General features: G+C 42.0%; 1 protein-coding gene across 1 annotated transcript; it reads left to right on the top strand.

The window, feature by feature from the left end:
• Nucleotides 1-1,390: 1,390 nt before the first annotated feature.
• vstm2l (V-set and transmembrane domain containing 2 like) lies at nucleotides 1,391-20,858 on the top strand. Its single transcript, XM_047025692.1, has 4 exons — nucleotides 1,391-1,668; nucleotides 18,135-18,304; nucleotides 19,201-19,245; nucleotides 19,520-20,858. The coding sequence occupies exons 1-4, from the start codon at nucleotides 1,551-1,553 to the stop codon at nucleotides 19,832-19,834; spliced, it is 648 nt and encodes a 215-aa protein (XP_046881648.1). The 5' UTR covers nucleotides 1,391-1,550; the 3' UTR covers nucleotides 19,835-20,858.
• The last annotated feature ends 2,380 nt before the right edge of the window (nucleotides 20,859-23,238 follow it).

The raw sequence follows: 23,238 nt of genomic DNA on the forward strand, positions 1-23,238 counted from the left end.
GAGAAGAGAGATGGATTGAGAAAGTTGATCCCTTCCTGTACAATCTTCAAGGAATGTCACAAGAAAAAAAACATAATTTACTGTAGGTGGGCCTATGTGGCCTAGCCTACAGTATAGAAACAGAAACACAGTATTACAATGGGAGCAGGTAACCCTTTACTGTCAAACACAGCAGGTATATACATTGCACCAACCACCATCACCAACACAGAGATCCTGTCTTATTCTATCAGCAACATTTTCTAGGTGCTGAGCAGCAAACCTTAATCACGTGTATGCCGTTACCTCTCTCTGTATGATGAACGATGCTCATGGAGTGTGTTTTATTAATGTCCTGTGTGGGTGTTCAACCACGCCATGGATAGTCGCCAGCAGGCGTGACTATTTAAATTCAAGGGCATCATTCCATCGTGATGTCCATTATGAATCAGGGAGACCTCTGCATGTCAAGTAAGACACAGGTACTATGCTAACAGCAGGAGAATGGTCTAGACATGGTTTGAAAATACCTTTACTCCCAGTGTTAAATATTATGACAGAGGGTTGTTCAATGTTTTCCTTATGGAAGTCCATTTCCACCAGTAAAAGAAAGAAAATGATTTTTGAATAAATGTGGCCAAAGCAAAATGTAGAGATATTGTACATCGAAATCATGAGATACTGCATCAAAATATATATATATATATTTTTTTAAATAGTCGAAATTATGAGATAGGCCTACACAGTGAGCATGTGCTCAATGTGCTCACTTTAACACAGGACGGTCAAAGTAGCAGCTTTTTGGCGTACTATATGGGGCATATTCAAATTGAAATGAACGTGGATTGTGGGTACTGGTGCGCATGCGTACTTGGTATCTCATAATGCCATAGCTTTTTCTGAGACTCGAACTGTTATGGTGAATATTGATTGATCAGGCTACTGGGGTGTACGCCACACATACTCCGACTACTAGGCTACTATAACTTACCGGACTTACGGGTTTCATTTTATGTTTAAAATCTATAGATATAGGCTAGTTCTTGGTAAATCGTACCAGTGTGATAACACAGTAGCCTACTCAATTTATAGGCCTATTAGAACTTCATGCACAGTGCCTTTTAATTTGGAAAAATATAACGACGTCATGGAAAATATAAGGAAATATAAGGAAGTCATGTCCACAAATGTACAAAAAATGTAACTCCGAGTTTCAAAACATAGGAACATGAATACATAATCTATTTTCAAACAATCTCAAAGTTAGCGACAATATAATTATGAGAACCCTCCGCTTAATTTACTTTCCCTGCAAGCCGCTGCACTCGTCACCAATATGTTCTCCCTCCGCCTCAGTTGGCACATCTTGCCTGCTTGTCGACACTGTAGGAAACCAGTGGCACTTACGAGATCGAGCAGCCTGCTACACCTTTTGCGTGAAAGCGCACTTTTTGTCCTAGGGCTATTTCGTGCATCAGGGAGAATAGACAACCTGGACTGGTGTGGATATTGGTTAATGACCTCCGCCTAATGTGAATTTTCATAGACCACTTGAAACACGAACAAAAGCAATGGGAGCATTTGGAGTGATCATAGGGATTTTACATTATATGGGACTCTATCTTCAACTTAGCACCGCTTTCAAACCGATTGAACATGACGAAGTGGACAATCAGATATCTGGAAACGGTACGGTTTCTACTGTATTCTAGTAGTAATTGTCAGTCATTTCTTTGACTTAAAATGAGGCTGGACAATGCTGAATAGTGTGACTGGGTGGGGTTAAATCTATTGTCTCGATGATGATGATTGCTGAGATTATGCCTTTCGATACAAAGTTGTGATATGTATATATCAAACTATCAGATATTGAAGATAGGTTGCCGCTGCCAGGTTGGATATTTTAGGTATTTGATGTGGCCGCATAGTTATAATTGAGCTTTGAAGATTTGTTTTAAGAACGTGGATATGGAGCGTTTTAATTTGCTAGGTGACTGAAAGATGTGTTTGAGATCATTTAGGTGACTTTTAGTTTCTACTTGAAATCACATTTGAGCATAGCTCATGTTTCATTTTAGTGCTCTGTTGTAACCAGTTTATTATATAAACAAATCTCACTGGACTTTTCCTAAATCATTAAAAAAGTTACACATACTGCATATCTTTCATATCTGCATTTTCTGTTATTAATGTATGTGATCTTGACAGATATATATGAGGGTAAAGTTTTGGAACATATGTCTGGAGTAGTAATATCATTGTTGTTTGCTACCCCCTGTATGTGACAGATGTATAATGTAGTCCTAGACTACACTTGACTTAATTGGAGTATCAATCATTGCAAAAGCATCGGCAAATACAATCTTTCCATTGTGCCTGGCATTTATGCCATTCATGCCATTCCACACCTGAATTAACATAACACATTTCCTGTTTCCAGCTGCCCATAAACAATAAACCAGTAGCTGATCTTAAATGCTAAATATTAATGGTATATTATGAGTCCTGGGGGATGCAGTCACAAATTCATAGGCAAAGCTATACTTTAGTCAGTTTCTCCACGTACTAAACCTTTTAAAGCTATGACCAAAATACATCAATTGCAACCTTGTATTTCATGCCTGAGAGAGACAGTTGTTGATGAGGTTCAGAAGATGTGTTGCATTCTTCATTAATCATTCTCCACACATATTAAACAAAGTGTATCTTGTCTTTCAATGGCAATAGTTGTTTTTCATCTCATGACAATATACAGTTTTTTGGCGCGTATAATTTTGGCTACTTCTGTTGTCTTTCGTGGGTGGTATTTGACTTTGAGTTTGCTGGATTTATTGTTCACATTCACAGACAAACAATGCAAGGGAAGAAAAAAATATGAGGAGAATTCATGTTCCTGCAGTTATACATCCACTTTGTCCCCATTCAATTAGATGCAGGGGACAAAGTATGGTCCATAGACATGTACCGTTTAAGCCAACTTTATATTTATCTGACTAAGATTAATTTGATCTGCTTGCCGCAATTGCTGGTGGTCAAGTGCAGTGGTGGGCTAAGGGTTTAACTATTGTTTTCATTGTTCTCAATGAAATGTTGTGTAGAACAGAACCTTACGAATTAGCTAGTATTTGTTGACAATCTCTACCCTGTGGCCACTATACCCTGCCATACTGTTGTTGTTTTTTGTATGATCCCATCCTGCAGGCCTGCAAGTGAATTATATATCTTACTTGCTGTGCTTTATCACTGTATATTCACTGCTAGTCACAGGAGCTTTCTCTCCTTAGAATGTTAGCTTTGGCCTGATCAATATAAATGAGCGTGGCGTATATGGGCGGTGAATTGACTGCTTGGACTGGTTAGAAAATCAATTAGCATGCATAACTCCCAGAGGAAGTTAATTAAAATGAGGTTTAACTGCTGTGTTCCCTACCCTAATCCATGTCTTCACCTCAAAGTGTGTGTGTGTGTGGGTGGGTGGGGGTGGGGTTATAGAAATGGGCTACTGTAGTCGTTTGAAATTCTAGATAAAAGGATGTACACTACTCTTACTTCCTGGAAAAAATATTTTTTTTTTTCACTATTGGAGGTGACCATCTTTCTCGCCAGAATTTAGAGTGGCATCCTCTGAGGTTAAGTAATCCCCACGGGTCTTTTTTTTTTAAATCGGGAAAGACTGGTGGGTTGATAAATTGCCCAGGCACAGGGGAGCTGTGCCTTCATGTAGAACACAGCGCTTGATGCGGCGTTCCAGAGAGTGCTTGTTAGATTCAACTCAGGCTCGTTTATTTCCAACCCACAGATAAGTGCATTCAGCTGGGTTATCTCAGTCCCTTGCACCTTCTCCGGCTCAGTCGACGTGTAGGTCTTACACCTGTGCAGCTGGGTGGAACTTTGTATGGAACGTCTCAAAGCAAGGTGATCGGGTCGGGTAGAACAACACCTGTGTGCTGCGTCGGTCTTTCACCCCCGACTTCCCTGGGTTTTGGCTGGCCTCGACCTGTCAGTCTCACAGAGGTGGGTCACGGAAGACTGCACAGAGAGATAGCAAGGAGATAGCATCTGATTATGAGTCCTTGTGTTTGTGTCGTCCTCTGCGCGTGCGACCAGCGATGTATAGCCGTGCCTGACACAAGGTGGGAAGTCACGCTGTTCATCGTGCTCATCAGACACCTCCCCCCCCCCCCCCCCTCGCACCCCCAGCTCCCCAAATCCAAAATCCAGGCTGAGAACAGAATGTTGTCATTCTGTCTGCCACTCGGACGGTTTCACCGTGTGATCGTTGTGCGTGGTGCTGCATCGGCAGTCTCAAGGTGTACACACGACTCATTAGCCTCCAAAGACTCGCGGTTGCTCTGCCAGCCTTCTACTTGGTGTCACTTTAATGAGGATGGCCAGCCTAGGCAGTTTGCTTCTGCTTTCAATTTAACGGCTCTCACATTTGGAGGGAGGTCGACAGATTGGATGCTCTTGTTGGCACTCTGAAGAGCTGTGAAACAACCCTCGTGGGTGGGAGAAGCAAAGTGACAGGGCCGCTGAAATGATGTTCAGAGGACCAGCTCAGGAAAAAGGAGAGGGATGAGTTAGTATAGAGGAAATATAGAAAACCATAATGAGTCGATCCACTCTTTTGACTTGAGAACAGTTGCCCACAAAGAATTGAAGAAGATATTGAATTCTGAGAAGTCCAGTGAGTTTGTTTGACTTGTAGGACAGAAATCCTTTAAGGTGAGTGCACAGTTTCAAAGCGCACAGTCAGTAACACAGTTAGCCGCCAATAGGGAGCAGTTTTTTTGGGGGTACAAGAGTCAAATATGCAGACCATGCAGGTTCCACAAGGACAAAATGCTGTTCCGACAGCTTACCGATTGAATGTGACTAAATAATAAGATAACAGCCAAGGAGATCGACACTGCAAATTAGACTGTGAATGCAATACTGGTGAGGAAATCAAAAGAAATGCATCCTGGCTTTGATCACTGAAAAAGAGTCTTCTCTGTGAATTGAGATCACAGGGACCGTAAGGCGTAGAGGAATAGGTCGGCAGACTGTGACACTTAGCAGCGAGCCTGAGGGATTTAGCTTTGTGTGGGCCTTATCTCTTTCCATACACACCTTGGCTGTAGGCCTCACAGGGATAACCTCTGTGCGAGAGGGTCAGTCTGGCTCGGGTTTTGATGTGCAAAAGTGCTGAAGGACTTTTGCCACAGTTGAAGTGTGGTTTGATATTCTTTTTTTTTTCAAACTTTTATCTTCTTTTACTTGAGTGGTGAGAAAACTAGTCTAAGGGGAAACGTTTGATGGTATTTTTTTTACGAGCAAATCGAAGTTTAGAAAAGACCAACAAGTTCAAACATACCTATCACAACTCAAAGTATTTTAGTTAAGATCATCTTTAATATCATTTTTACTACATAAGCGTAGCTAGTTCAGGCAGGGCAATCGGGCAGTGCATGTCATTCATTTATTGGGGACGTAAGGCGTCTTACTCCACCTTCCTTTACTCCGCCCACTACCACACCCATGTTAACAGTGCATATCCATTGGGCCACGTCCGATATGGCGTCTTTAAAAGACGCGCGGACAGGCACACACACGCACACACTCAGCCATTTGTTGTATGATCAGTGCTGCTGCCACCCTCCACCATCCCCTTCTCCCCCATGCTGTCTGTATGTTCTGTCCACCAGGAGATTATATCTCTATTGCTCTAGCGCTTCCCTTAGATCATCCACTCCGCCAAAGTACATCTACATGTCCATGTCATGTAACAATAAATGCTCAGATCTAATACGTGATTTTCTTGACTGAACTATTACAGGTTTTTTGCACAGTATAGGCATTGCCATAACATAATTTTGAAAGCAAGCAAGCCCATATCAAGTTCATCCAAGTGAAAGGCCTTGAAACTACTTGGAAACACTTGAGATTCCATTACAAGTGTCATGAAAGCCCACAGAGACAGGAACGGCTGGACCCGAGCACAGAGTGCAGGGGTATTTATTATAACAAAAGAAAACAACTTTTTTCGCATTTAAAGCATCGTTTCTAGAGATGTAGTTACTTCCAGAGAAGTACGAGTAAGTTTGGTGGAGTGGAAATCAGACAAACAATTCCTCACAAAGGACAGGGTGTGAACGAGCAGTTAAGGTTGTGGTAGTAAGTGGCAGAGGGATAACAGGTGAGTGGAATTTGTAATCAGTACTCCGGGGATCGGGATCTGTTGTGAGGGGCATGAAGTCATGAAGACCAGTGTTGGGGTTGCGTTTGCCAGCCCTGTGGAAAGGTCGCAGGAGAGGGGTGGGGACAGGCCTTACAACTAGGGAGTCAGGTGGCTGAGCGGTTAGGGATTCGGGCTCGTAATCAGAAGGTTACCAGTGCGATTCGCTGTGCCAATGACATTGTGTCCTTGGGCAAGGCACTTCACCCTACTTGCCTCGGAGGAATGTCCCTGTACTAACTGTAAGTCGCTCTGGATAAGAGCGTCTGCTAAATGACTAAATGTAAACTAGAAGCTCAGATGCACTTCTTCCAAACCCCATGCCAATTCCATTGAAAGTGTGCAGCCCAGAGAAAGCCATTCGGGGAACCGGTTAATTATAGCATATGGAGGCTATTCTCTATAGGGACATCTGATGGAGAAAAGTGACTTATCGCTTGAGCGTTACCTTTCTGGCTACTTTGTGTCAACATGCGTCGCTACATCCAAGCGCAACACACTGATGGCAAGGAAGGCGGAATAGCCTTTGTGCCACCTTTCCCGAGGGTTATGAAAAATTCCCTCCCGAGGACGAGTATCAGCTGCAACAGGCAGACAGCTGCTCAGTTGATTTCCGGCCCATTCTTATTTCATTATTTTACCTTCCACCTTGAATGCAGGCTGAAGGTCTCACAATCGAGTATTTCCCCCGGGACTATTTCTGCCAGCTCGACCTGCTTCTGCCTGTAAGCTGAATTGTCTGTTATTGACTTCTTTGTGAATTCCAAGACTATATGTTTATCAGCATTATCATGTTTGTATGTATTTTGTTATGGACTGTCGACAGTAACTGTCTTCCACAGATATCCCTTGGTGGTGGGAGATTGAGGCAGTTTTTTCTTTGTTCATCCTTCAGCCACAGTGGTATTTCTTCTGTTTTAGAAACCCTGTCACAACATGCTTATTTGGATCCTTACTTACCATTGATAATCAACTCAAGCCAATGCAACAAACATTTCAAAGAAAACCTTTCACCAACTCAAACTAAACCCGAGTATTAAAACCAGTTAAGATGCACATTTGACAAAGTTATGTTTAAGTGGAATATGAATATGCTATTTTAGCATTTTCATAGACAACAATCTACTCAGTTTTAGAAAACATCCCCTTGGGCCTGCCCTCCTTATTAAACGCATGAATCAACGTAATGTAATTTTTACCCCCAGAACGCCCTATTTAAGAATTATTCACATTCACCTTGGGAGGTTGTGCAAAGATACACTTGCTACTATTGCTATGCACACAAACTGTTAATATCTCTTTTCCTGTCTCTCTCCCTCTGGACACGACTCAAATGGAAGCAATGAGTCAATGACCCTTTGATTTTGTGAGCTGTCACCTCAGGGCGGAACCTTTCATTTGAAAAATGTTTGTACTTAGCGGGAGACAGATTTCTCTGCTGCTCCCAAACCACGGTTGTTACATGATATCCTCAAAGCCATGTATCACTTGAAACGTCTCAGTATGTCTTGAAGTGTGGGAGTATGGCCTTCTTAAATCTCACCCCAGGAACTTCCATATATCCATTTCTGAGTAGACACTGTGTTTGTAGTTTTTATTTAAATCACAAACACAATGCAAGATGAGCAATTAATTTAACAAACTCCCAAATCCAGCACAATATATATCCCACAGGTATTTATTATTAGATCTTTACCTATACCAAGTGAATATCCACTACCTGATTTTAGGTTGACTGTCAAATACTTGCCACGGCACAACCTTTAAGCTGCACAGCTCTGTGACGACACTCAAAGGAAAAGAAATATAAATGGCCTAGTAACCATCCCCCACAAGTCCCTCCTTGTGGGACCAGAATGTGTTTGTGGGGTTTAAAAGAGAGACAGGTAGGACAGCTGCTAACATAAGAACAAGTGAGAGAATGAAGGAAGAAAGGAATAATTGACAGATTTTTGCTGGTCTCTCAAGGGTGTGGGAAATTCCGAGCCTTGTTTCCAAATTCTTGTTTCCATCCTTTATCTTCAGTAAAAAATATGCACGCCCATGGTACACTCGCTTACACACACACAGCTTTGGTGGCACACTTATTCATAACCATGCAATTCTCACACATACTAATTATGGTGCTGTGATTTCACCGGTTTCAAACACATGCTCCATTTGGAGAGAGAAAAGGAGGGAGGGTGAAAGAGACTGACAGATTGACCCCACCCTGGCACTCTCAGGCTGAATTTATCCATCTAATTTCGCATTGGACTTGCCTGAGGGATGTGAGGGAAAGATATGGAAGGGGGATCTCTCTGGAGGTTGAGCTGTATTCATTTTGTTTACATATTTTATTTCTGCCCTTCTCTCTCCAAGTTTATTTGATTACCCCCCACCCCCCCACCCCCATTCCCTTTTCATTTTTAATGAGGCCTCAGTCAGGAAAATAAGCAGAGCCCCGGTTATATCACAAAACTGGGAGTGGTATGGAGAAAAATGCCGTGTGTGCGGCAGGGTTGTTTAAAAATGCATGTGCTTGCATCTTCAAACGAGCATCTTCCTGCCACTGCCAGGAGAGGATTATGACAACAATGCTTTTATGAGTTTTGTTCTTGGAACTTGCAGAGTTGACCAAATTTGACTCACATCTACTCAATAGCTGCATATACAAGTCAATTGAGCAATAAACCAAATCAAAAATATTCAGCACAGCATAGCTTTTCAAGACTTGTTTATGTTAAGGTTTATGTTGGTTCGAAATAGCAATTTTCCACCACTGATATTTTCCCTTGGGCTTTTTTTCAGCTGGAAATTTTCATCGAAGCTGACCGCCGTGTCCATCTTGTTGATTCAGCGTCAGGCCAAGGTTAGACGATTGATTTCCCACCTCGCTAATTTGATTTAAGTCACAAACCTGTCGGATGTTTGCTGAGCAGTCCTGTCAGGACCTGACGTCTGCACAATGCACCCTGGGATACGCTCTGTTTGTCAACAAGTCATGTTTCATGGGCAGGTTGAGGAAGGCTGCCTGCATATTGAGCTGAAAAGGCAATTTGACAACTGTCAGATCGATAAGGCCAAAAGAGAGAGAGAAGGAGAGAGAGAGAGGCGGACAGCTTGTCCAGTCGAGGCATGATTTGCTGGTGGTAATGATTTGGGATGCATTCATGGGTGGAGGAGTGAGTGAGAGTGTGTGTGTGTGTGTTTGGCTTGAATGATGGGTTAAGATCAAGTGGCTTTGTACGTGCATTTCTGGCAGTAATATATCAAAAGACAATAGCCATCTATGGAGACCAACACGTTTGGCAGTCCACAAAAAGGCAAGCAAACTCCAAATACTCACTGTTACAATACTAATAGTTGTCTCCACCACTGCGTAGTGCAACATATTATCGGAACATACTGATCATGATGGGTTAAATGCGGTAGTTTCACAAGCTCTTAGGAATTCAAATTCTAAGAAGCTGAAATTAGACTAAGAAGTTTTCTACAAAAAATTACGGAAATGAAAATTCCAGAAAAACGGTGAATTCAACAAGTTGAAATAGACTGTTATGAGACCACAGTCATGTCTGCGTGCGTGTACATGAGCACCCACGAGAGAACAGGCTAATCATGTCGCACCTCAGATATGTCATCGTATAAACTAACAATGTCAATCTTAAAGATGGCATCAAAGATAGGTACTGTAAGTACCCCTCCCCCCTCATTTCCTTTGTTCCCTTCTCATGCCGCCAAAGCTAATTAGAGTTCCTCCCCTCTCCTCTTAGCAGAGAGGTTTGGGGTAGTGGGATAATTAATCCCGGAACGACACTTGCCCCTGCTGTGATAGTCCACGGTCAGCCTCGATGGCTTTGCTGTTCAGATGTCCGCTCTCTGATCCGTGAAGATCCACCCTAATTGCCTCGACTGACACTGAAAAGGAGGCTTTTTGCGTAAAATATATTTCAGGGTGCCCTCCATATGTTTTGTGCGACTAAATTGAAATTGTATGCTGTTGAAGTGGACATTGGATGTTTCCCCTTAATCTACACAGGAGATGTCAAAAACCTGGTCATTGTTGCTAGTCTTTTCACAAGCTTTCTACTTTCAGTAGGTGTTCCGGTGCAGTATTCATTTCCAGTATCTACAACGTCTACATATGCTAAAACATATTCATGGAGTCTGTATATGTCTTCTCAGTAATTACATTTGTGTCTCAACACCAACGGCTGAATGCACCATTGAGAAACCCTTTGTAGTATCCATTTAGCCTCTGCCTCAGTTAGACGAAAACAAGAAAATATCTAGATGTTGTGAATATCTTTCCGGAAAGAAAATGAATAATGTAGGCAATAAATATATATTTTCATGCCTTGGAAATTGTCCTGGAGCACCTAACTAACTGGGGAGTTGCACATCCCATTGTTTTGATCAGCAAATGACCATTATTTGCGTTTATATTCATAAAAAGCCATCAGATCTTTTGATGATAACCATTATCCTGATCATAACCATTCAGTAAGTGAGTCAAATGTAATTCCTCCAGTCCTTCATTAGACTGAATGCTATTCTAAGGCCTCGTAGAGTAGCACAGAAAACTGAACGAGCTCGGCTGGCCCTGAGCCCACAGTGTTACAACAAAAAGAGAGTGATGAAGAGGGAGCATCCAATAAACGACTGTGAAAAGAAGTTCAGATCACTGGTATTATGGTTCTTCTAAATGACTTATCATTTCTAGGTTCATTTCTACATGTTAGCTTGTGCATTTGGGTGGTTAGAATAGTGGAGCATTAAAGTGTGCTAGTCTACAAAGAACATGCAATACCCAAACTCAGGCATCAATTGGAATGGTGGATGTCACATAGAAGTGTAGAATTATCCTGGTATTGCTTTTAACCTTAAAGCACTAACAGAGTAGATTGGAAAGCAGGTGTGAACAAAATGGTAGTTAACTCACTTGAGATAAAGATTGGTTGAATTTTCCTAGTGATCCTTTGCATATTATCGGATGGACAGAATCCTATGTAGCTCATCTTAAACAAACAAACTCTGTATTTATGTGACTATTTTCCTGAGAAGTTACTTACGAACCTATAAATATACATAACGGAACACATAAACAAGGGAACACAAAAGCCCAGTTTCCCAGACATGTATTTTATGTCTAGTCCTAAAGTAAGAAAAAGATTCAATGAAGGTCTTGATTGAAAAAGGTCTGAGAAACTAGGGAACGTTTATTTTGCACACGACCATCACTTTCTCTAGGTAGGCTAATCAAACTGATTATTTCCCACCCTGTCTGTGCTTCCCATCCTTTCTTCATCTGCCGAGGATGGGTTTGAAAATGTCTGCCTTTAATCTTTGAAAACAGCTATGGTTCCATGTTCTGGAGAATCTAGCTGGCAGCCTTTTTTCTGTGAAGTGCATGTGTATGTGTGGGGCTGGAGGCTGGAGGCTGGAGGCTGGAGGCTGGAGGCTAGAGGCTAGAGGCTAGAGGCTGGAAAGGGGAGAGGGGGTGTGGGGGTGTGTGGGCTGTTCTGGGATTAGTGTGAGAGAATTCATCAGAAGGTGTTGGGTACGGGAGGTGGTGGGCACACACACACACACAAGTCGAGAGAGCGCACACACAATGAACCCCCTTGTAGCCTATACTGCATAGAACCCGAGTCCACGGACGTATACACACACACACACACACTCAGGCTTAGTCACTAGGGACTTTGAACACCTGCCAGAGCCAGAAGGAATGTCTCCCGGAGCTTCGTTGTGCCACTGGGACTGTGAGAGCATCTCTGGGCTCCAGATAGACAGGGAGACAGAGCAGGTACTGCACACTCAGCGAGAGTGAGAGAGAGAGAGAGAGAGAGAGAGTGAGAGTGAGAGAGAGAGAGAGAGAGAGAGAGTGAGAGAGAGAGAGAGAGGGGGGGGGGGGCTGAGGAAATGGAGGGAGAGAGAAGGTGGGTGCGATAAGAAGGAACGAGGGACAGAGGCGAGTCAGCTAAGAAAATGGGAGGGGGTAAAACGAAGCCCAGAGGCAGAGGTAGGACAGAGAAAAACAGGGGGAGGAAGAGGATGAAAAAGAAGGGTGGCAGAGAAGAGACGGAAAACGTGAGTGAGAGAGAAATATGGAGTGGGGGGGGGGGGAGAATGTATAACCATGAGTGAAAGTGGACTTAGAAAAGACCTCTTGGCCCCTTGAGAGGCGGATTGCATTTTAACAGCGTGGGAGAGAGGGTGTCAGAGTAGGAACTGTGGGGTGGACCGAGAGAATGAAATGATACACAGTAGGAGAGAGGGAACAAATTTTGATAGACCGACAATGGAGAAAGGCAATTGAGAATAAGCTGTAGGTTGGACAGTTTCTGTCTGGCAGACTGGATAAAACCGCACAGGATTTACCTCCAAGCTTTTAAGACCATCCTCCTGTAGTTCGGAATCCCTAAATTAAGACTTACACAACCCCCTACATCGCACAGCCCTTCATTTAACTTTTCCTTGATTTTCTGAACCAAACAATCTTAACAAGTCTGTTTTTTATAAACCCAAGCCCACATTTCCTCTTGTTTATCATGTATAACTTACTTTATAATTAAATATGTAAACACGCTTCTCAACCATATGTATTCCATCTGCCTTGCGCAGCGTCAAACTTGACATTTCTTTGTTGAAAGTGGTTGGACCGACGATAATGGGCCCCCTGGCTAACTGCCAAAATGAGGAAGATAGCATTTCTTGGTATATCTTCATTGGATTTTAAAACCTGAATGTTATAATATAGGTGTGTATGTAGTATGTATATATAAAAGTACAATGCTGTTACATAACATTTCTTATTAGTATTATCTACATTTTATTCAAATTCCTGACTCCGGACTAACTGGACAATAATGGGTCTGCTTACGCTACCCCCCCCCCCCTCCTCCTCCATCATATTTTCTCTCTTGCTCTCTTTCTCTTGACAATGTTGTATGCAGTATGCTGTAGTAGTCAGGGAAATAATGACACAGTTTCTGCCTAGTTTGTACAAGCTATCTTTGGAACAGCACATACAGTACTCCCCAAAAACAATATGTTAAATGAAAGAGGGTGCTAGAACACATTGTTCTTGCTCCCAAAATAAGATTTTGTGATGTTTGAATATGAATTTGTTGATACATTGGCTGAAATATTGGAACCAAAGACCTTACCTGGGTATTGTGTAAAACCATATAACACTTATAATGTAAAGAGTTTGGTGTACTGCTCACCCAATTTATTTTAAGTTAGAATGAAGCACACACAAAAAGAAGCAAATCATTAGGGCTTTATTCCATTCTTTTTTTATGGATTATATTCATTGTATTCTTTCTATTCAACTATATTCTAGTTTGGAACAGTACTGACAACAGTAGCCTTGTTTATATGGACCCATCTTTAGATAGGCCTGCAGTATGTCTAAAATGACAAGCGTATGTTTGAGTCATGCAACCCTGGTAATAAAGATTAACTCCAGTATTCAGAAGTTCACGTGAATGTGAAATAGTCTCATGAATCCTACGTTGACCTTAAAGTGCAAATGACACCCACTAACATGAAACCATCCCCCAAATGAAAACACTCCCCCCGAATACAAGTCAACTCCCCCCAAATAGATGACGTGCTTACCTCCCCGGCTCCCCCCAATACAAAGGTACGCTCCCCCAAATGGGAAACAACATTACATTAACTCAAAAACACATTACATTGACACATGGTCTAGGACCTGGCAGCATTTAATACATAAATCAAACTTTTGAATACAAACTTTATCATGTTCTTTATTCTCCCCCAAAAGGGCTGACGCAAACTTCTGTCCCACTTCCTTGTAATTAAACAAAATAAATAGAGGCAGATTAAACTTTCCCAATACCCATGAGAAGACATGTTAAAATCTGCTATTGAGATGCACATGTTCTCAGACATAGGGCTATTGGCTGTTGGGTTTCTTATCATCAGCACTGATGGTGATGAGAGGTGATCTACTTCCTTTACATTGTGGCTGCGTTCAGGTACCCATATGACCATACTGCCTGTTATATGCCTTGAAAAAGATTTAGCAAGCCCTATGTCTCATTACATAGTGGGCCCTATATGTAATACAGTACACCAAAAATGGCATGATGTCCTACCACATCCGGTGGCATTTTGCAGTGTGCGAGCAAGCATAAACTACTTGAAATTGTCTGCCGGCAGTTCTTTATTGTCAGGAGCACATCATTGTCTCGCCGATAGAAACACTATGCAACTCTTGTGAAAAGGGATGGTATTTTCAGTAGCAAGGATCAAGTGGCTGCCTTCTGGAAAGAAATAAAAAAGAGCTTCTAAAGACCTAAAGATTTTAAAGAATCAGTTTTAAACCAAACTGAACTGAAACCAAACTCGGGTGTTGCCCTTCCCCAAATCAGATTTCAACAGCTGCAGTTAAAGGCAGGGTCAGTAATGATGCACGTTTTGTCATATTTGCTGAAATATGTCAAAGGAGGCAAATGTATTTAAATACATGTCCCACACAAACAATGTCACATGCATTCATTTTGTTTCAGTGATTCCCAAGCAGACAATGTGACAAACTATTGTTCCTAAGAAGCTACACAATTCCAAAACTGGCTGTTGTACTCCAGAACTTGAGGTATCAGTTAAATTGCTCATGATGGAGTGTGGTTGACATTTGCTTAACCCAAGAGACACTTTAGCAGATCAAATTGATCAAAATAGTAGTAGGAATGTGTTTACAATAAGGATAAGGCATATCATGAGCCTCAGGTCTTAGGTATTGAATTGTTCACTGCCATAGAACAGAAGAATAACATGACATCATTGATATTCCCCACTGTACTCATGGCTGAGTTCATGCCAACAGTCTCATTCAAAGACTTTGAACATGCTGTCAGTGGCTACAGTAACGGTAGAGAGACGATGTGTTTCCTGCCTCAGCACTGTTATGGGGAGTGTTGTCCCTGGCCCTCTCTGTCCTTCTTTCCCCCCTCAGTACCCCTCTCACAAATGAGGCCGCCGCCTGGCAGAGTGCGGTGAACCATTGAGGGCACCACTCCGGGGAACTTAGTCAGGCGCTGTTGACCCGTCGCCCACCCCCCCCTTTCCTCTTCCTCTGCTCCATCCCCTCTTCCCTCCGTTTTTCCATGGCCATCACCCTCGGGCTCTGCGCCACAGATCCACAGGCATGGTGGAATATCAATGACATATTTGGGATCTTTCTCTCCTCTCCTCTCCAGGCTTAAAGATCCCCAAGTCTTTATTTTTCTTCTTTTTTTATCAGCAGGGGCTCCCTGAAAGAGGATTATTTAAATAATAGAGATCGAGAATGGAGCTCAGAGCTGTCTCCATTTACTTCCTAATCACCTTTGATATTCTCTATGATGCTTTAAAGGAGTAGTTCATCCAAAACAACAAAGTCACACACAGACTGTGATTTGTCATTTTGACCATTGTCATCTTAAACCATCAAAGATCAGGCATCAATCAGTTTTTGAGGAATATTTATTCAGTTTATGTGCCCACACACTTTGCATTTACAAGGCTGGTTGCAACCAAAATTACATTGTAATGTTCGGACTGGAATCTGTGTATAACAGGACTGATTGTATACTCTCCTATTATTTAAAGTATACAAGGTTGGAAGATATCTGGTAAAGAATATTTTGATGGATTATTCCTGTAAAACGCTGTTAAATTAAATTCCCTAGCTAATGGCAAATCCTTAATTTAGTTTTTCATGCAATTCTATCTTTGCGATGAATATTGAGCTGCTTGAGTTGGTGTTTGTTGTGGCTCGATCTCAGTTATTTAATCAAGAAGCTCCTCCAGTATGTATTATTTATATCTCAGTCATTTTAAAGCTGAATGTAATAACAATTAAACCAGTGGGGTTGGAGTCATGCTGATATCCTCCTTTCATTTCCTGTTGAGAATATGAGGTCTATTGAACTGACACGACTTAGAAGATAACAATGATCTCTCGGCTGCAGATGATAACTAGTCCTGGTATGTGATATACTGATATGTCCTGATTTGTGTTGCTTATTGTTTAGAATATATGGACTCTGAATACTGTAAACTAAATGCTTGAAAAAACAGTTTTGTGTTCATGGACAGTCAAGTCAGGAATAGCCTGATAAACGTTAAGCTTAAAAACTTCCCTCACAGCATTACTTTTGAGAAGGCATTACCAAGTTTTTCATCTCAAATAATTAAACCCTGCACTACCCCCGAGCATAATACAGCTTCAGACAATAATTCTCTATTGTTAAGTACATAGTCCTATAAAATCTATACAGAGGAAAAGAGAAGGACCTTTGTGATATGACTGTGGAAATCAATGAGGTGTCATGACTTAACAACCTCCTACAGTGTGACCTCGGGTCTAGGTTTTACACGACATCAAGCAACCACAAAATGTACCAACCATGCACATCATTTCACAATTCATTAACTTCATGATTTGTTGTGAATAAAAATGATTCATGCAATACTAGACAAGCACACTGCCTTTGGATGAAATTGCCTGTTATATGATCATCTGTGGATCCAGAGAACTGCATGTACTGTAGGCCGAGGGGTTTCCCTCAGCTGTCATTGTGTGCTCATGTACCTCTCTCTAAAGACTAAGTAATCTCCATTGGCAGATGTTGAAACCAAGCTGTTGCGAGACAGTGTATGACAAGGTCAGGTTTTGTTTACTACCTAGTTGCTGGTAGCGACATGGTTGGCTTTTAAATAGAAAAAGATTGTGTTCCATACTCAAATGTAGGATACGGCATAGTACAAAATAAACCGGAATATATATCCATATCCGTGTATATATATATATAATTAGACACAGTTCCAAGCCACACAGCCCACTAATGCTGTGTTCTTCAACTTGATAATCTTCCATGTGCCAGTTATCCTAATGGTTTCAGTACCTCTTCTTGAGGCAGAACACCTCCTCAAACACCTCGGTGAACGACACTTCCTCTGACTCTTCTTCAGCGTGTAAACAAAGCACCATCCATTTCTTTATCTCTGCTAGACTCCTCTCAGGCCGGACATGCGGACGGACCAACTCCGTGGTGGCATTGTCATAAAAGGGATTAAGGACAAATTAGCAATGTGTTTTAAGGAGGCTGGTTAAGAGGATTTAGACAGCGGTTCTTTAATGGACGCCGGATGTGCTGGGATAGATAAGGGGATATGGAGAAGCTGATGTCTCTATTCTAACTTCGTCTACTTCAGTCCCACAGTGGGATTAGAGAGGACGGCCACCAAGTGACACTGACTCAGCTAAATGCCTCACATGAGAAACTGACAGTGAAGGACAGTGCTGGAGCAATATACGCAGTATGGGACTTTTTGTGGATTGAAAGAATTTAGGGTCATTCAGAGTATGCTAACTGTTTTTGTGTGGATGTGAAAAGTATTTACTTTTCTGAAGACAAAACTCAACTTTAACTCATGGACAAAGGATTGAGAGTGTAATCCTCCCTACAATGTTTACAGAATTGAAAACTGGCTTATGAAAGACAGATGCACCATCAAAGTCAAAAGATGATACTAGTCAAGTGCCTACAATCTACAAGTCGGAGTTTCAACAATTGGTGGGAGCAGGCATCAGTTATTTTATCATTCGGTTTGACATTGGACCCTTCTGAATTGAAGATGTATTTTTTTCACCCACCTATCACGCTTATCACGTCATCCGCTCAGTCAAATTATCTCCACCTCCAAAGCAAAAGACCAAAATTCCGCAATGGTTGTCATGTCAACTATGTGCTTTTGACTCAACTTAAAAATCAGTCTCTCCCTGGGCATGTTTTCTTCAACCCATCAGACGTTTTGATCTTTTCTCTCCCTCTCCCTCTCCCTCTCCCTCTCCCTCTCCCTCTCCCTCTCCCTCTCCCTCTCCCTCTCCCTCTCCCTCTCCCTCTCCCTCTCCCTCTCCCTCTCCCTCTCACAGCTCTCTTCACAGAGGTCCCGCATGACATTACGACACAGAGTGGACAGGAAGTGGAGATGGCCTGTTCATTTCGAGGCGCCGGCTCTCCCTCCTACTCCCTAGAGATCCAGTGGTGGTACATCAGGAACCACCGAGATTGGCCCCAGAAGCCTGCCTGGACCACCAATCAGGTGAGCTGTTGGGAAACACATGACGTGAGGGGTCAGATTGGGGGTGTTCTTGAGTGACAGTCAGTCGCACTTGCATCAGTTTGTTTCTTGTCTTGTGAGAGAGTTATTATTTAGGGCTTTGTTTGATTCTGTCGTTTCAAGTCTTTGGTTAAACATTTGCAAGATTTTAATGGCAGATGTCGGTCAATCTCATAAACTGTAATCATAGTTTCAGCAAACACTTTACTGTGTCTGCTTCTGAAATTGAAGTCACCGCCTTGAATCCATTTATCTTTTGAAGAAGGAAGGCTGCAGCATTTTCTTATCGCCATAGTATTCCACAAAGAGACTTGTTACACTTCTGTGGACAGGACTGAATGGCCCAAATCTACATTAGCTTAACAGTCCAAACCAGCAGGTAGAGGAAATACAACATTAGCGGTAGCACCAGGCCCTCGGGCAGTGGAAAGGAATGGATAATTGCTGATTAGCATTCTTAGCGCTATGGGAGCAGGTTGCCTCTTCCCCAAAGAGGGGGAATACAGAGCCCCCTGTTGAGCTTCTAGACACTATAATTGGCACTGAGGAAAAAATAGATTTTCAAAACCTGTTTTATGCATAATTCATGCCTATGCCCAAAAGAATACCTTACCCTGCACGGCCACACACACAAACTCAGACACACTCACGCAACACAACCTCTCTGTGCCGAGAAATAGCTCCTAGCTACAGCAGACACAACAACAGATATATTATACAAGCTTGAATTTGTTTGTTGACCACAACGGCAAAGCATAGCTGCTGGAGAACAGGAACTGCTTTTCAAATTTCTGTCATGTAGGTTGTGTAATCCAACACCAGAAGGTAAGATGATTCTAGTGGGTCGTTGTTTACCTGTATGTGTTGATTCCTTCTAGGTGGTGCCCATGGAAGAATTGTCAAAGGATGCCACTAAAATAAGTGTGAGTGGTTCGCCTGTGAACTGTCTATTAGGTTATAAACTATCTAAAAGGCTGAGGAGAACTAATCTATTAACACAGCTTACTCTTGACACAGTAATTATAACTCAATGCCTGCACTAATGTGCACCATGTGCTCAATACACTTCTAATTAACATTTGATACATTTCTAATGAACTTTGTTACAATTTTTGTAATGAAATACAAATACTCAGTGCGTAATGAATTGGTTTTCCAACTTGAATGAAATTTGCCTATTAATGTAATGTCTTTTAGGTGGTGAAGGTGGCAGGGAGCAACATCTCCCATAAGCTTCGTCTCTCCAGCGTCAAGCCGTCAGACGAGGGGACGTACGAATGTCGTGTTATCGACTTCAGCAGCTCTGTGGCACAGCACCACCGGGTCCGGGCCTACCTCCAGGTGGAGGCCGAACGAAGCCAGGGTCACGGGTCGGTGGACACCCAGGCTCGGGAGCACCGGCACAAGGGACAAGGGAGCCCGGTACACCCCCACCAAACAGAGGCTCGGGAACTGAAGAGGCGATCTGCCGATGACAGCAACACTGACTGCACTGAGAGCTGTGTTCTTTAGAGAGCTGTGGGTGCTTCAACACAGTTTTGCAGGGGAGATGAAGAGTGCATGTTCCCGATAATCTTAAGAGGGATGGTTATTCTAAACATCTTGTGAGGCCTGGATGAAAAAAAAATACACCTGAACCCTTTTTCCTCCAGTTCAGTGCTTATTTATTAATTTGTTTGTCTGTCTGTTATTTATGGTTGAATTGTCAAAGGCAACTGAGGGCGTGGTGGTGTTCTCTTTGTTAATAATGTAATGTTATTTATCATAGTTTTGAGTTACAGTTTTTTGTTGTTCTGGCCTCTGCTGGCCGGAGAATGAGTAAGTGATTGTGAGATCAGGTTGCTTGGCTGATCTGCACGGGCCAGGGATTTGTCTTGGCAGATAGCACGGGGTGGGGGGGTGGGGGGGACTCCTTGTGGATGATAGAATGTAAAGAAGTATGTGATTCTGTCAGAGCTCCGTGAAAATATGCTTTGTTTTCGGTGACATAATGCTTTCAAATGCTTTATTTATAAAGGGTCTTTTGTCAAAACACAGGCCTATGCCAAAAAGCTGTAGAGCTTTGTTGTAAATGCTTTCTAAAAGAGAATGAATTAATACAGTTTAGTTCCATCTTTGTGAAAGGAGTTTTAGAAGTCGTCCTTTGTTTCACGTATTTTGCTTTGATGTTTTGAAAGACAAAAGATCTGTAAAATGGTGTACCTTTCTTAAACACTTCTAGAATGTTCAACGAAATCCAAGCGTATGCCTTCATTGCATTACACAACTTGTATACTGTCTTCACACTGTACACTTACCTTTCCTATCAGCACTATAAACACAATGTATTTAGTGCTAATTAACCAAATGAGTCATAGAACACAACAAACAAGTATGTTAATCCTTGCTTTATGTTAATGTATTCACAACTAGCTTTGGGGCTTAGCCACAGTTTTTCATTGCACTAAACTCTACAGTATATCATGTTTCTCTTCTTGACTGTGTTTGTTCTATTATCTAAGTGCTACTGTTTAATATCTATTCTGTTAAATACATTCATTTGGTGGGAAAATATCTTTGGTCTTTTTTTGGTGAGCATTTTGTCAGTCTACAAAGGATAATCATGCATGTATAAATCTGTCTGTCAGATACAAAAAAAGACACTGAGGCGTCCTTGCTGTTCCGATTCAGTTGGATCTGAAAAGGCAGTGTACTTGTAAAAGACTAGAGTTCTTGAAAGGCATGTTAGGGAGTTATGTGCTTCAGTGTTACTGTCTTGTTCGCTGTGAAACAGGTTGAAAAGGTTCTGCAGAAGTTGTATGACTCATCTGCGATAGTTTATGCATGTAGCTTTCTGCTCATGCCACAGTGCCTAAACAACTTTAAATATTTCTTTTTTTACACAGAGTAACCATGTATAAGTGGACAATATTGCAAATCAACCCTGTGAAGGTCTTGCGTCACACACACCTCTCATCACCGTTTTAGGACCTGACACTTTTCACCTCTTTAACTCCACATCAATAATGGTAATAATGTTCAATAGCATACAGAAAGGGAGGTTGATGTCGAAACGCTCCAACCTACCGTAGTCTAGATGGATCTAAAGTGTGTGTGTGTGGGTGGGGAGGGGGGCCCAATGATTTAAGGGGCTTCAACTCTCCCCCCAGTCATTGTCCACATGGGTTAAATTCAGAATTTAAATCTTTAGTATCTTGGTGACCACCACTGTGTCTGGTGAGGAACATTGCTGCTCAGTGCAACGTCAAGTACAACAAGTTGGAGAAAGGCAGTGCACCCCCCCCCCCCCCACCATTTACAAATCAACGGTAAGAACATACTTTCTGTAAACAGCCTGCAACTTAACTGTTTTCTCAAATTTACAACACAGATACAATCCTTGTTAGTAAAATAATACTGAACCACAGTATCTGAGAGTAGAAGCTGAAAGTCCATAACTCACCTTGCTGGCTTGTGTTTTGGTCTTAGTTTTTAGGTATGTAGTGTTACACTGCTGCCACCTATAGTCCTGTCAAGGAAGTCTTAAGAACTTGCATAAGTCTTGCTGAACCAGCAGAGATCCCCCATAGTCAACCCATCATTGGATTCAGCACTAAAAAGAAAAAGAAAACGACTAGCAAATAACTTCTTCCTCCTTTCTTTGCAATGAATGCTGATCTATCAGTGTTGGGCATTTGAAATAATGTACTGCTATGACTGGCTACAGCCAATACTGTCACCTCAGATCAGTGGTTTATCAAGTGAAGGAAGCAAACAGAACACAGAAGCAAACACACACAAAGAGCTAATACTGTCACCTCAGATCAGTGGTTTATCAAGTGAAGGAAGCAAACAGAACACAGAAGCAAAGACACACAAAGAGGCCCTCATCACGGACTATGGTTCCTTGTGTACCCCGCAATTTCACACTAGTGTGTAACGTTGAACAAGTAACACCAAGCAAATGCCATCTTAGCAGAACTAGGTCAGGGTGGTACTTTTCAGCATATCTGCAAATGCCCGGGGGTAGAGAAGAATTGATAATGCAGTTCAGCTGCTGGGGGAGTATCACACTAAAAAAGGACATGCAGACGGCAAGTCAGCCATCTCACGGCATTGGTTAAACACTAACACCTGCACCTTTTTTTACATAAAATGTATCCAAACAATGGATCTGGCTTTACCCCTACATCAGTGACTTTCTCTGTAATACAAAGGTAAATTGACCCAGTTCCAAAGAACCAGAACGAATGAGAAACAAGTCCTTGCATCTATATGTTTAGAATGCATTTGTTCATATCCCCCCCGTGGATTTAATTTACTGCAGCTGCGAAAGTGGAATGCATTGGCAAATCACTCACATGGTTTGGGGTTATTCAATTTACAGGCAGGGCTTTGGAATATGGAAGAATGCCTGTACACCTCACCATACTAGTGTGTACACAACCACTAGAAACTAGAATATTACCAGCATCAAGAGGCCCCAGGTAAATTAATCTACAGTAGTTTAGGTGTCTGTATATTCTTTGAAATAATTCTATTATCCTAGCAAAACCGTCTGTCCATTGGGTGTAGTGTTCTGTTCGGAACGAGTGCTTGGTGGATTTAGAATGATGTTGAGTTTAACTGAGAGCAAAGGTTGATCATATAGGTACAGTTTCTTTCTTATAGATGTCTTGGGTGTAGCATACAGCAAACAGCCACAACATGGAAAATAACAAAATAATGCTATCATATGACCCTCATCTATACCCTCCACAGCTATAGATATGTGATGAGGGTGTTTTGTGTGAATGCTGCCACAATAAAACCACTGACTAGTGGATCCCGTTGACCAAAGACAGAATATCTTTGACTTTCGTATTACTAATGGATTTATCCACCAAGGGCAGGTAGTGACAGCAACAATAGACATTTTCCATAAATTCTTTAATGAA

The sequence above is a fragment of the Hypomesus transpacificus genome, chromosome 9, assembly GCF_021917145.1.
Source record: "Hypomesus transpacificus isolate Combined female chromosome 9, fHypTra1, whole genome shotgun sequence".
Lineage (NCBI taxonomy): Eukaryota > Metazoa > Chordata > Actinopteri > Osmeriformes > Osmeridae > Hypomesus > Hypomesus transpacificus.